The sequence below is a fragment of the Sphaeramia orbicularis genome, chromosome 10 (genome assembly GCF_902148855.1).
Source record: "Sphaeramia orbicularis chromosome 10, fSphaOr1.1, whole genome shotgun sequence".
In the NCBI taxonomy this organism is placed as follows: domain Eukaryota; kingdom Metazoa; phylum Chordata; class Actinopteri; order Kurtiformes; family Apogonidae; genus Sphaeramia; species Sphaeramia orbicularis.
In genome coordinates, this window is record NC_043966.1 from 52459294 (window position 1) to 52475110 (window position 15817).

A 15817-nucleotide genomic window follows, 5' to 3' on the forward strand; every position below is an offset into this window, starting at 1 on the left:
TATACTTCCTACATAATTTTAATTTGGCTTTTAACTGATGCTTCTGTTTTATCTACTCAAAGGTTTTATAGTTATATTTAATATATATATCTTAAGATTCTTTTAACCAGTGCCTCTGTTTTATCATTTTAATGTTTAATATTTTTATTATTTTGATATATGTCTTAAATTTAGCTTCTCTTAATCAATTCTTTTATATCTTTTTAATGTTTCTTATTCTCTGGTGTTTCATCAGAGGGAGCCCTCCATGCCGGGGGGCGGCTGTGGACTCCGGGGGCTGTGGCGCCTTCTCTCACTGGGGTCCGCTCCTTTCTGGTGGGTGGGGGTCCCAGTTGGCCCTCTCCCACTGGTTGGGATGCAGGGCTGTGTGGCTGGTGCCTGGTCGCCGGGGTCGGCGGCTGCCTCCTGGTGCGGATGGCTCCCTGAGACAGCGCCTCCTCTTTTACTTTTACTTGTACATTTTTGTTCTGGTCTACCCGTGCTCAGCCAGTCTTCTTAAGTATGTGTGAGCTTGTGGGTTTGCATGTATATGTGTGTGTGTGTGTGTGTGTGTGTGTGTGTGTATGTGTGTGTGCGGGTGAGTGGGTGGGTGTGGGTGGGGGGCGGTACTGATTTTTAAACTGATATGTAAAGCACTTTGTGCTACAGTTTTTAATGTATGAAAAGTGCTATATAAATAAAGATTATTATTATTATTATTATTATTATTATCATATTTTGTTATATAGATCTTTATTTGGACATTATTTACTTAAAATAAATTAATAAAGTTGTTGCTTATATAATCATCACAGTACATGCCTATTTGTTTGGCATTCAGGGTGGGATTCCCAAAGAATTTTGTTGCCCCTGGGGCCCAATGAGCCCTTCTCGCCCAGGGCCCCAACAGTGTCAAGCAACGGCTCTGATTGTCCCTTTTAAAAAGTCCTGAAAATCTGTTCTCTCAATGAGCTTCTAACCACGAGCACTTGAGCCTAGGGGTGTAAGAAAATAGCGGTTCTGCGATATATCGTGATATTTCATTTCACAATACTGTATCGATATTAAACAGTACTGTATCGATATTTTTTGGTATTTATTCAAATGCAGATATTGTGGAGGTTCAATTTGTTTATATTTTATTTATTCTTATTGAACACTCTTTTATTAAATAATTTTAGTTCCTTTGTTGGGATTGAACTAAAATACTGTTCTGATGTTAGTTTTGAACTAATAGAATCTGAACATTTGAACAGGATCTGAAACTGGAATGTCTGTAAAACAGAATTTCAGTTTGAACAGAATTTCAGTGTAAGTTGATATAGCATTAGATCCTGTTGTGATCAAATAAAAATGTGTTTAGTATTTGTGCAGATTTCTGGTGTAATTCAATTCTTCAAAGAAATAATCATTTAAAAAAAGAAACAAACAAAAAATTGCCTTTTTAACAGTATCATGATATATTGTGATATATCGTATCGTGATCCTAGTATTGTGATTTGTATCGTATCTCCAGATTCTTGCCAATACACAGCCCTACTTGAGCCTGACAGTAACAAAGCTTTTTTTCCTTTTTTTTCTTGCACCTTAACCTGTTGTTTTCGAAGTGACGGCTCCTACTGATTAACTCTGCAATGACTGAATGAATGAAGCCAGTTCAAACCTGTGTGTTTTCTATATAAAGATGCCAATCCGTCTCACACTGCTGATCCAATTACAACACAGGACACTGTACCCGGTGCCAATCACTGATAAGCTGTCTAGCTGCCACCATCACTGGGTTAATAACAGATTGAGATGGACATGACTGGTAGAGTGTGGAGTCATGGCTGACGGTCACCTCTGCAGCAGGAGTGGACTGGACATGACTCAACAAAGTGAGACGTGCAGTTTTACAATCCTACAACAGCCACACTCCCACATCTGTGACCTCGTGTTGCACTGCAGCTTTGTTCCCATCACATCAGCTGCATATGTGCTGTCCATCTGCACAGACTGGGTGTGTGTGTGTGTGTGTGTGTGTGTGTGTGTGTATGAGTGGGAAATGATGACAGATTTCACTGGGCCTTCATTTCCTGCCAGCGGCCATAAGAGGATCCAGACCTGGCCCAACCTCGTCGTCTCTGCTGCATCTTTGAAGTCTCACTGCTGATCTGCTGCTGTACTACTGCACTATCAAAATACTGTTTGCCATTAATGCCCTTCAGAGTATCCAACTAGCTATCTGGGTAGATGAACATGATTGTGTGATGCTTCATTCTTCTTTATGTAGATATAAAAATTAGGGCTGCAGCTATCGAATATTTTAGTATTCGAGTATTCTACTGAAAATTCCTTCGATTAATCGAGCAATCAGATAAAACTTATTTTTGCTTGGTTATAGAGCAATTATAAAAACAAGGTTAAATTAGGTATTTCACTTAATAATGAAGGACCAATCGGTTTCTTTTTGTTTTTTTGATAATTAACAGTTTTATTTGTTACATTCATATTGTGCATGAGCAACAAAATGTATTATCTTGACTAGAAACATTTCCAGAGAGGCAATTGCAAATACAAATAAAAATAAATAAAATTTAATTACTTTCAACTTAGTATTTCTTGTAGGTATCAAAAATACAACGCATTAATAACTTAAAAAAAAGGCATAACCATTGCCTTTTTGTTGTGCAACTGAACTTTAACAGCTCTAAGTTTCAGAATTTACAGTTTAGACCAAACAGGAATGTGTTGTGGGATAAAAGAGGCAAGAACTTTTGAACAGGAACTTGGAACGAGTCCATGCATGAACAGTTTGACACATTTCTATTACATTCAGGAGAATCAAGGCAATGCCCCCCCACCTTATCTGTCTGTCTAACCTGTAACCTATGTCGTCTTTTTAGACTTTCTGCCTCAACACCATGTTGGGTACGTTCTGACCAAAACAATGCAACGTACGTGTGATGTCATCGCACATGTGCAACGAAGGTGGAATCGATAAGCAGGCAAATGATTCCAAGGAATCGAGCTACTGGGATCCGGTTCTCAAAAAGAACCAGTTCTCGATTCCCATTCCTATGCATCGCCAATGACAATGATTGTGAACCCATGACTGAACAGCCATGACTGTGATTGGCACAGGGTTGTGATGACTTTGGATGAACCAAATTCAAAGAAAAAGACTAAAACACATGAAAACTGGAGACAAAGTCATAACATTTCCAGGGAGAGACACTGGAAACAATCAAACATTTACTTTAAGTGAACCTGTAGTGAATTTTCATTGCTAGCTATCTCAAAAGATCACCTATCATGCTAGTGGTTCCATCTGGTAACTTACATTACAGTCCGTTGTCAAGTATGTGTGTGTACTAAGCCACTGCTCTGTCATTCAGGCACGGTCAGAAACATGTTTCCTCTTTCACGGGCTGTTCTAGCACCGCTAGTGATGAAAGCTCGTAGTATTGTCCGATTACCTGGGCTAATGTGAACTGGTCATTGACAGGTGTGCTGCAGAAACCCGGCTAAGAAGACACATTATCAGCCAGTGCTGGGTGGCGTCTCTACGACAACGGTGGAATGCTAAGCTAATGGCAGCACAAACAACAAGCACGAACGTATACTTTCTACTTAATCTGCTGATTGACTGCCGCTTGTTTACGAGTATTCCATCACCGGGAATCAACGACAGGTGCGTCACTTACGTCCGGCGATGGCTGCTCCCTATCGGTTCTACTCAAGCCATATTACTTAAGTAATAAAAAAGGTCCAATGTGGAGCATTTATGACAATTTCTACTGAATCTCAGCTTCCTTTGCTTATAAGTGATACACACAGCATTATTAATTAGGGATGGGAATCGAGAACCGGTTCTTTTTGAGAACCGGATCCCAGTAGCTCGATTCCTTGGAATCATTTGCCTGCTTAACGATTCTGCTTATTGATTCCGCCTTCGTTGCGCATGTGTGATGGCAACACGCGTACACTGCGTTGTTTTGGTCAGAACGTAGACAACGTGGTGTTGAGGCAGAAACGACCTAAACGGACTACACCAGGTCTAAACGGACCACACCAGGTCTAAACGGACCACACCAGGTCCAAACAGACCACACCAGGTCTAAACGGACCACACCAGGTCTAAACGGACCACACCAGGTCCAAACAGACCACACCAGGTCCAAACGGACCACACCAGGTCTAAACGGACCACACCAGGTCTAAACGGACCACACCAGGTCTAAACGGACCACACCAGGTCCAAACGGACCACACCAGGTCCAAACAGACCATACCAGGTCTAAACAGACCACACCAGGTCTAAACAGACCACACCAGGTCTAAACAGACCACACCAGGTCTAAACAGACCACACCAGGTCCAAACAGACCATACCAGGTCTAAACAGACCACACCAGGTCCACTGGGACACTGTCAAAGCTTCCATTTCTTCAAAAGGGCTCAAACATTTGTCTACAGCATATGATTTATTTGATTCACTACTTAGCAGCACTTGTGAATCTAGCGGCAGAGTGAACACCAGGACATCATCCGGGCCCAGTTCTGGCTCCGGTGTAGTCCACAAACGCCGTACCCCCACAGATACAAGTTTCTGAAGGTGGGGGAAAGGAAATGAGGTGAACAACAACAGGAGACGGACCGAGTTGAACCGGTTCCACATAGTAGAAATGCAGCGATGGAGGAATTAGTAAAGTCTTTAGTTTCACTTTCACTGCACCCCCCCCCCCAAACCGGGCCCAGTGTCATCTGTTCTTATTATTTGTACATACTGTATATGTTATATTTTCTGTGCAGATATAGAAATATATAAGACCGTTAATGCAAACACACTCGTTTGTACTCTTTTATTCCTTCACCCAATGAGAATCGATAAGAGAATCAATAAGGAATTGGATTGATAAGCAATATTGATGATGGAACCGGAATCATTAAATTCTTATTGATTCCCATCCCTATTATTAATGCCTTAAAAATGACCATTACAGGTACACTTTAACATCCAATCAAATTCATTACCTGAGCATTCCTCTGCGGCCTCAGCAGCCTCCTGATTGGTCATCACATCTGGAGGTCCGGACGCCATGGCACTGCTTTCACTGCTGAGAAATAACATGTGTTAGATTACAGCTTGTGAAATAACAGCATTACACCTGAAGTCACCCACAAAACTATGACCAAATAACTGATCTCACAACACACATTAACTGAAACCTGATTTCTAATATTGAATTTATGAACCTCTGGAAGTAGCTTTATGTTCTTGTATCACTCACATGCTCACTGGATTATAAATGAATACATGAATTTCGGAAGTGTTATGATTGCTAGTAAATGTGGCTGACATGATAGAAGACTGCAAAATTTATTTGAAGGTTTACTTAGCAAGTAGCACACCTTATGAAGTGAACTGTTAAATAAACTGTGATATGCAACACTTCAGCTGGAACATGTGGTGTGTGTCTCATTTGTTGAGATGAACTTCAGTTTGCTTTTTAAACATCTGCTCTCTTCAGAATCGTTACGTTCAGCCAAATCCAAACTCTGGTCCAATCCTTCAGCACAATCCAAACAGTCTCAGCAGAGGCATCTCAGATATGTTTCCAGTCTTCTGCTCGGCTGTAAGTTGAAATGTTTATCTCTAAAGCAGCAGAAGGTGCCCTGCAACCTCCATCTCAAGCTAAAACAGACAAGAATCTATCAGCATTACTTTCCCCATGTGAGTATTATGGAGCTCTCTCTTTCTCTCCGGTGATCAGAGCAGACAGGAAGTGTGAGGTCATGTGAGAGTTCATTTCTAACATGTTGATCAGTTTTACATGAGTCCCTATTCTAGGCTCAAATCTCATTAGCTCTGCACTGAATTGCACTTACAACATTTCCTGTGCAGCTTAGCAGTTAGCATAACCATTACTGATGTTTTCAGCAAACCGAGATTAAAAACAAATGAGGCAATGTCACCATTCATTTCTTATTGTACATATGCAGACTTTTCCCACAGAACAGGATGTTTTAACAGCAAGGAAGTCCTGCACTTATGACCAAAAAAAAAACAATAAACTTGAAACCCTCAAATTCTTATTATCCTCCTAAGACCCAGGAAAAGTCAGCAAAGTACCAGCTTTTTTTGTTTTTTATTAAATCAGTGCCTATACTGGAAACATCATGATGCAACAGTTTTTTCAGATGCAGTTTTTAACATTTGTATGGAATGTCATTTGTGGTGGACAGTTTTTTTTCTTTTTTTTGTATAAAGTTGTGAAACTCTTGTCCACAAATGTGGACTGAAAACCCATAGCTGGGTCTGAGGAGGTGAACCATCCATAATGGACATGAATTTCAGGCCTGACACAAGACTAAATCTGAATCATTCTCTGGTTCAGAAAAATAACCAAGTAAGTGTCATGACATTTAAAGTAGCATTAAGTCAGGGAAGTTACTGTTTTCCCCATCACATTATGTTTAGTGGCATATATTTACATGTGGTTCTCAAACATTTTACAGTGGAGTACCCCCTGAAACATACTTAAATATACTTTTTTTAGCTAAGTTCCCTCAACTCTCACTTCAGCATTTTTGATTGAAAAAAAATTGGCAAAATTTGTTCCTGTGGCAAAGATGTCTGTTTATATTTTCAAAACTTTGTAAACAAACAACTTGTATTTATGTATTTAACGGTGATTATATATATATATATATATATATATATATATATATATATATATATATATATATATATATATATATATATATATATATATATATATATATATATGTGTGTGTATATATATATATGTCGAGGTGGAATCCTGCTGCTGTAATGTTATTTTTATACCATGTTTAATGCAAATGATCTAAATTATTACAAAAATCAATACATGGAATTTGCAAATATGTGAAAAAAAAATGAAACAAACAACATTTTAATTGTAAACTATAATACACTTTATTTACAAATAGAACCTAGTGGTACTCCCCACCAATATATGGTACAGTGAAATCGACTGAAATTGACAATAGTTACTCAAGGTATGTAAGACTGAAAATGTAAAATTATGACAAATTATGGATCATTTGCATTAAACATGGTATAAAAATAACATTATAGCAGCAGGATTCCATTCTAGGCCGGCCTAGAATAGAATTCCATTCTGGGCCGCCCCGATTCTGAATTGGGCCAGATTCTGTTTTGGGCCTCGACATATATATATATATATATATATATATATATATATATATATATATATATATATATATATTACAGTTATTTCATTTGCATGCAAAATATAAACTGAAAAGTGCCCTCTTTCATTGATAAGAAAAATAAATAAATTGGTTATTAATTAATAAATGAACCTTTCATCAACAAAAAATAATTACTTAGCTACTCAAATAAGCTCATTCTGAATAACAAAAATGTTCTTCAAATGTTACCAAAGCTTAAACAAGATGATTGACTATAAAACCATTACATGAACGTACTTATTCTGTTTTATATTTCAGCATTAATTCTCATTATTTATTTTACATTTGGTACATGATGACTTATTTTAATGTCTTTTTCCCAAAAAAAATTCAAGTACCCCCTGGGCTTCTTCGATGTACCCCTGGGGGTACATGTACCCCACTTTGGGAACTCCTGCATTACATCATTGACAGGCAACCCAATTAAATGGGTTGAATACATTTACAGATTTCTCTAAATTTGATTATTTTATGTTTTAAACAGTTCTTTGGTCAGGCCCCTACTTTAAATGAGGAAATCCATGATCATATCCCACATCACAATCTCTGCATTTGAAATTAAGCAAAATCAGGGAGCTTGAATGGTTTGTACTTTTCAATGGACTTAAATATTAAAATCAATGTGGCATATTTTGTATACAAGCCAACAAAATATGAAATACAGGTCAATTTCATTTTAAGACATTTTAATTTGTAAAAATTGAATATTATACTTTTAATAACTAAAATATCCTAAACGTCTCCTTAACTGTCATAATCTACTGTGCATTAATAGCAAATACTATCTTGTAATAATGTTGCAAGCACAGCTTTATGTCCGACAAATCATAAATAACTAAAGAACCAACATTAACCTAGTGTTACATGATTACTGAGTTGTGAAAACCCAGTTCTAGACGGTAAGGCAGAAAGACACAAAGTCATCCCCTTCATCTTGTTCTCAGAATGTTTACATGATGATCTCTTGGTTCTGACAGCCAGTACTTTCTTGCTGTTAAGGAAAAGGCTGGAACGCTTCTTGTCGACTGTGTTTACACCAAGTTTGTATTTTAAAAACAGATGGAACATTCCTCAGAGTTTGTGGACATGCTGAGGCAGTTTTGTCAGTATTCCCATTATGTAATCATCACTATTATTCATCACTCTAAGCCTTCCTAAGTGGGTTATAAGCATCAACAGCAATTTATAAACTATATTTACACAAGGCCTTTTCTTTTTGTCACATTATTGTTTCACATGGATACATACACACTGATAGTGGCGTTGTCTTTGCTGTCATGAACTGATAGCCCTATTTCCTATGTGTGACGCCACAGGAAGCCACTACGGTCAAGGGTTCAGCCTTAATAAGCTCTCAAGGAAACACACAGATACACAGGCTGACACAAGCACATGTATGTGGAATACTGTATATCAGGGGTGCCCAACCCTGGTCCTCAAGGGCTACTATCCTGCATGTTTTAGATGTATCCCTCTCCCAGCACACCTGATGGTCATTATCAGGCTTCTGCAGAGCCTGATGATAGGCCTATCATTTAAATCAGGTGGGTTGGAAGAGGGATACATCTAAAACATGCAGGATAGTAGCCCTCGAGGACTGGAGTTGGGCACCCCTGCTGTATATGATATGACACAATTAAGTGCCAGATGAGAGGAATTACTTTGAAAACAATGATGAATTCCTTGTGCAGATTGTGTCTTACTGAGATGCTACATTAATATAAAGAGTTATGAAGTTAGGTTAGCTTAGCAACAAACATGGAAGCAGAGAGAAACAGCCAGGTGAGCCATCTGAAAACTTCAATAACATTCATCAACTTCTCTAAATCTTTGCAGCTAGATAAAATGTGAAAAAAGTATTGTGTTTGAGACATCTATAACTGAATGACCCTATTTCATGCTAAGCTAACTGTGTACTAGCTCCTGTTGTGTAGTATAGAAGGTATGCACGTGACGTCACCGTGGTTCCGCCCACTGAGTGGCAGAAAGAGGGAGATGAGTGACAGCGTTGGCTTCAGTACTGTCTAAACTGAAGAACAATATTGAATAAAAAATGGGGCAGAGCTGTTGTGAGTTTGATTGTATGAACAGGTTCTTAAAGCAGTGGGAGCTATCGTTTTACAGACACCGAAAGACAAAGAAAAGAGAAGGAGATGGATCCACAAATCCAGGAAACCAAACCTAGATCTGTGGATCCTGTTTGGTGTCAGCTAACATTCATTTATGCTGAATTTTTGGGTCCAATCAGACCTGAAATGACCTGTTGTTTTGGCTAACGGTCCTTCTTAGTGCAGCTCTTGGTTTCATGATCAGATCTTTCCTGGTTTTTGTCTTCATTTTGTGATTCTGAACCTTGTGCTCCTACATGATTAGTAAACTAACTGAAACTGAGGCTAACCTAGTTTTACAAATACGGAGGAACTGGAGAATAAAGCTATGACGGAGTATTAGGACCACAGAAGAAAAGAAAAACACTTGTCACTACGAGTATAAAGTCATAAAATATTGATACAAAATCCGTAATTTTATGAGAATAAAGTTGAATACAAAAAGAATCACAATGTTATGAGAATAAAGTCGTAGTTATAAAAAAAACCTCATAATTTAACAAAAATTTCATTCATTTATGAGATTAAAGTCGTCATATTCTGACAATAAAGCCATAATATTACAAGAATAATGTCATAATTTAAAACCAGGTGGTGTAAATCTGCGTACTTCCCAGAATGCAGTGGTGCCCTGCTGGTCCACAGCAGTAGTATCTGTGTTGGATAAAGGACTGGATCTGAACTAGACTCAGTAAATCTGCTCAGTCCCAGTAGATCATGCATATATTCACTGGGGTCAGTCCACGGTCTACTGGAAATGACCTTTGGATCAGCTGGTTCTGGGCCCTAGTTTTGGAGCCTTTGGATCAGCTGGTTCTGGGCCCTAGTTTTGGAGCCTTTGGATCAGCTGGTTCTGGGCCCTAGTTTTGGAGCCTTTGGATCAGCTGGTTCTGGTCCTAGTTTTGGAGCCTTTGGATCAGCTGGTTCTGGGCCCTAGTTTTGGAGCCTTTGGATCAGCTGGTTCTGGGCCCTAGTTTTGGAGCCTTTGGATCAGCTGGTTCTGGGCCCTAGTTTTGGACCCTTTGGATCAGCTGGTTCTGGGCCCTAGTTTTGGAGCCTTTGGATCAGCTGGTTCTGGGCCCTAGTTTTGGAGCCTTTGGATCAGCTGGTTCTGGGCCCTAGTTTTGGACCCTTTGGATCAGCTGGTTCTGGGCCCTAGTTTTGGACCCTGGTTGTCAGTCCTGATGAAACCATGTATATTTGTTTCAGGTCCAAATAGCGCTGATCCCCTCCACCCTGGATCAGGTCTGGATCCTCCATGTGTGTCCACATGTCAGTGTTCATGGACCACTTGTTCTTTGGTAGCTGGTACAGATCCATGTCCAGTCCAACTGTCCTTCATTTAATTTCAGATTCCACATGTTCCCTTTTCTCTGGCTGTGTTTACTGCTATACTCCGTCATGTTGAGCAGGTTGGTTTAAGACACTCAGTCTGACTGAGAGGGGCGTGGCCTGGGGGGGAAGTGACGTATATGCAGACCTTCTATATTAGGAGTTATGAAGTTAGGTTAGCTTAGCAACAAACATGGAAGCAGAGAGAAACAGCCAGGTGAGCCATCTGAAAACTTCAATAACATTCATCAACTTCTCTGAACCTTTGCAGCTAGATAAAATGTGAAAAAAGTATTGTGTTTGAGAGATCTATAACTGAATGACCCTATTTCATGCTAAGCTAACTGTGTACTAGCTCCTGTTGTGTAGTACAGTTCGGGCACTAGCATGAGGGTGGTATTAATCTTTAGCATTTGTCCAGGTCAGCAGTATCACCGTGCTTTTTGTCGTCATGCTAAGCTAGGTAAATGCCTCCTAGCTCAAGTCGTTGAGTTGTTTGTGGTATTTCATGCATTGACATGAGTGTGGTATTATTCTTTCTGTTTTGGGCTAGCTGTATCCCACTGTTTTCATGTTAAGCTAAGCTGATTGTCCCCCACCACACTAGTTGAGTGGTGGAACTCCCATACCGCTGTGTGTGTGGTATTAATCTCATGTCACTCTCAGCAAAAAAGTGAACAAGTGTTTTTACGTCATGGAAAGTGCAACTTGGATTTATGGGCTTCTCAGTGCAACTGCTCAATGAGACAATAATGTTTTTTTTTATTGTAATCACATGTCAGAGTCTGGGTTTGGGGGTCAGGGTTCAAAGTGACTGACCTGCGCCCACCTCCTAAACCGGCTCCCAGTGCTGACATCCTCCGCTTCATCTATGACAAGAATGGAGGGATGGCGGAGGTGAAGGATGGAGCAAAAGGAGGACAAATAGAAAGGAAGACAGAGGAAAGTTCAAGAGAAAAGATTCACAAAAAGATAGAAACCATAAGATAGAAGGAAAATAAGCAAGAGAGATAGTGAGAAAATAGAAGAGAGGGACAAACAGGGAGGGAAGGGGTCAGAGCAAAGGGTTGTGGGAAAGAACGGTATGAAAGGAAAGAAGAGGCAGTCAGATAAACAGACGATTATTGGGAAGAAGAAGAAAGACAACAGACTTCCAGTAAACACAGATGCCTTTGAGTGTAGAGCACTGGTTTTTTTCAAGCAGACATGGTAAAAAGCTGGATGTGAAATGATTTTCTCATTCAGTCATATTAATGAAGTCAAGGAATCATCTGCAACAGCAAAGTCTGATTTTAACCTCCTTACACCCAGGAAATGTCAGCAAAGTACCAGCTTTTTTTGTTTATTATTATTGTTTTTGCCAGGGTCTGTTTGTTTTTGTTTGTTTGTTTGTTTGTTTGTTTGTTTGTTGGTCAGTTAGCAAGATAATTCAAAAAGTTATGGATGGATTTTTATGAAATTTTCAGGAAATGTTGATACTGGCACAAGGAACAAATGATTAAATTTTGGTGGTGAAGGGGGGTGGGGGTGGGGGGGGGGTGATCTGCCTTGGCGGAGGTCTGCGCTCTCCGGGAGCTTTTCTAGTTAAATCAGTGCCTGTATTGGAAACATCATGATACAACAGTTTTTTCAGATGCAGTTTTTAAAGTCTTTATGGAATGTCCTTTGTGGTGGACAGTCTTCTTTTCTTTTTTCTGTATAAAGTTGTGAAACTCTTGTCCACAAATGTGGACAGAAAACCCATAGCGGGGTCTGAGGAGGTTAAAAGCAGGACTTGATTAGGACTGCAACTTGCCAGCACTGCTGGTTGACATGTGATCAGACTTTACAATCAGCTAGGCAAGTAAATTATCGTATAATTTAAAGTACTGATTAGCAAAAATCAACCCAGTCTTGTAGAACAAAAGTGAGAAATGCACTGAAATACAGGCTCATTAAACAGAACCTAATTCAACCCAATGTTATAGGTTTGTAGCGCGTTATGTCTTCTTGAGGTTATTGTGGTGCATCAGCTTTTCAAGGAATGCATTTTTTTTTCTAATGTGAAACAGAATACGACAGTACTAAGGATGTAGCCATATGAAAATTTCATATCATTTATTATTGTGACCAAAATTATCTTGGTTATCATTATTATCGCGGTATTGTTGAAATTGTGCTCAAAATGTTCAAAAAGTACTAATACACACTGAAATAATTCAACCAAGTTGTATTTTGAAAAAACCAACAGCAACAAAAAAACAAATAAAATAATTGGCACAATGTCCCTTCTGTTGCAGAAACATTCAAGTATTAACCCTTAGTGGTCTGAGCCTATTTTGTCCGTTTTTCAGTCCTTTTGATTTTGCCTTTATATACTATAGAGACAAATGTTTACTATACCCATGTTTGGGATCTGTTTTTTCAGCACAACTTCATCTATATCATCTGCCAATTATTTTTTTCACTTTAACCTACTATAAAAACATAAAAGGTCAGAAACACACAAAAAAATACATAAAATCTGATTTCAAAAATGTATATAATTTATTGCATAAATAACACAAAGATGTTTAACAAACCTTTTCAAAGACTTTAAAAGTGAATATTGGTTCCAAATATTAGGCATATAACACTAAAATTGTAATAAATTAAAACTATACTCAAATATTTGACATAAAAGCATACTTTTACACAGACCTTTTTTTCCCCTAAAAGTGCGGTAATCAAACACGGTTATCATGAGAATTAGAATTTAAACGGTAATACTAACCGTCTGCAATTTTACCGCAGTTTATCGTTATACTGGTAATCGTTACATCCCTACAGATAACTTACTAAGTTTGCGTACTGTATAATTTCCCATCATTTGTAGATTATTTCATAGATTACTCAGTTAAAATACAAAACTCTGTAACTCTCTGCAGGGGCCTTAACTTCTTTTTGTTAGGCGAATCTAACCCATGTTTTCTTACAAACTGCTTTCACTTATTTACTGGTTTCATGTTGTCTTAAAACAGTTTTACGCTAACTGTTTGTTCATTTTGTTTCAGTTAAGACACTAATCCTTAGGCGGCACTGCATTGCATGTAGTGCAAACACACTCAGGCACATCATTAGCTGTATTTGGAAGCTAAGTCACCATGTGTGAGTCAATGCCTTCCACAGAACGTGTTGGTGTCCGTGTGTTCACCTCAGCCGCATTACGTAATGGATTACTACCTAGAAGCATTCAGATCAGGAGGGGGGAGGCCTTTACAAGACGGATGAAGTAACCTCATTAACGGCCGCATATAGAAGCCACACACTGGCATGCACACACACACACACACAGACACACACACAAGGTTATTATTGTTAACGAAAACTAACGAAATGACAAAAACTAGAATTGTAAAAACATTTTTGTTAACCGAAATAAATAAAAACTATAATTAAAAGAAAAAATGGTAATTAACTAAAACTGTATTGTGTGTTTATAAAACTAACTAAAACATACAAAAATTATGGATAAAACTCCCTTCGTTTTCATCTTTGTCAATTTTGGACTGATACAAAATCGATTTTTTTCGCTCTAGCAATTTTAGCTAGCAGCACCATGTGACACTTGACGGTCCGTCACTTCTCGTCACTTGTGGTTTCCAGTCGTCTTCTGGTCCCCACTCTACCTGGAAACATGGAGACTAAAGTTTGGAGTCCTGTCTGGGATTTATTTGAATACGACGGCAAAGAAGATAAAAGATACGACAAAACTAAAATTAATACTAAAACTAAACTAAAACTAAGCATTTAGAAGAAAACGAAAACTAATAAAAACTAGCAAACCTGCTCTAAAAAAGAATTAAAACTAACTGAATTAGAGAAAAAAAGTTCAAACTAAATAAAACTAAACTAAAATGAAAAATCCAAAACTATTAGAGCCTTGACACACATGCACACTTTGTGTATGTAAACATATCCATATTTGTCCATGTGTTAAAATGAAGCTTCACTGGTTCCACACGGCTCAGTTTCAGATAGATCATTCTCTGGACTGGTCAGACTTCTAAGCATGAGCAACAGGAGAGTTAACATCAGAATCCCAGATACTACCATCACAACTACACACACGATAATGTTTCATTGTGTAAAAGCAAAATGAACCTCACGTCTTTGAGGTGGTGAAGGGGCGCCAAGCTGTTAAATCCATGAATAATTATGTATCTGCTACTGCTACAGAGTGGAAGCCCATTGCATTCACTGATGGAAACTCAAATTAGACCTATTATGCTGTAACTATTATTATCAGCATCTCAGAATTATGAGAAAACAAAGTCCAGTTGTCAGTAGTTCTCAAATGAGACAGAAAACCCCCCCCCCCTGATTTTTACAAAAAACCTTAATACAAAATAGAAGAAAAACTTATGACAAAATGAGCTGTGCATAGCTTTAAGTTGCTGGATCACTGGGATACACATGGAAATAAATTGCATTTTTTTCCTAAAATAATGACATAAACTCAAATTCTTTCTTAAGTTTGTGATTTTAGTGAATCGTTTCCAGTGACAAACCTGCTGTGAGCACAGGCTGTTTTAACAGAAGTATGATGTTGAATAATGGACAAAAAAAGTGTTTTTGCAGAATATTATGATGTCTCAGTGAGGTTGACTTTTTTGTAGATTTTATTTAGTTTCACATTTGTGTGAAATGCACGACTGCTGATCATGCTGCTACTGAAAACACTGCTGTTTTTATCCTGGTTTAACATGCTGCTTATTTTTAATCTCACACTGTAGTATTTATGCGTATTTATTCATTATTTATTATTAGGATTTACTGTTATCAGATTTTATTGTTATTATTTTTAATATAGGATTCATTTTACAGGATTTTTACCATGTACATTGCTGGACCTGAGTACTGATTTCGTTTCATGTATATACTACATGTGATGACAATAAAGTGAACCTTGAACCTTGAAATGTAAATCATTGGTGGTGAAATTTCTGAGTTGAACACTGTGCTTTGTTTATCCTTTGGTCCATGTCTTACCCTTCTACCAAATTTCATAAAAATTACCACCGTGGTTTTGACATAGTCCTGCACAGACTTCCAGACCAACTGTGTGTGCTCTCGACCCTCTTATGTGGAGGTAATACTATGGGATCATGGGAACGTGGCGATGACTTTACTTCGTC

The 15817-nt window shown here is 38.3% G+C and overlaps 1 protein-coding gene across 5 annotated transcripts in view; it reads right to left on the minus strand.

The window, feature by feature from the left end:
• The window catches only part of LOC115427076 (cancer-related regulator of actin dynamics), an 89217-nt gene that overhangs the window by 43732 nt on the left and 29668 nt on the right, over positions 1-15817 (minus strand). For 2 of the 5 annotated variants that reach the window (XM_030145459.1, XM_030145463.1), the window contains exon 2: positions 4996-5078. In XM_030145459.1, coding sequence (XP_030001319.1) covers positions 4996-5078 — 83 coding nt within the window. Of the gene's footprint in view, positions 1-4995; positions 5079-11480; positions 11531-15817 lie in introns of all 5 variants that reach the window. The other 3 variants (XM_030145462.1, XM_030145464.1, XM_030145460.1) reach the window with 2 other exon arrangements.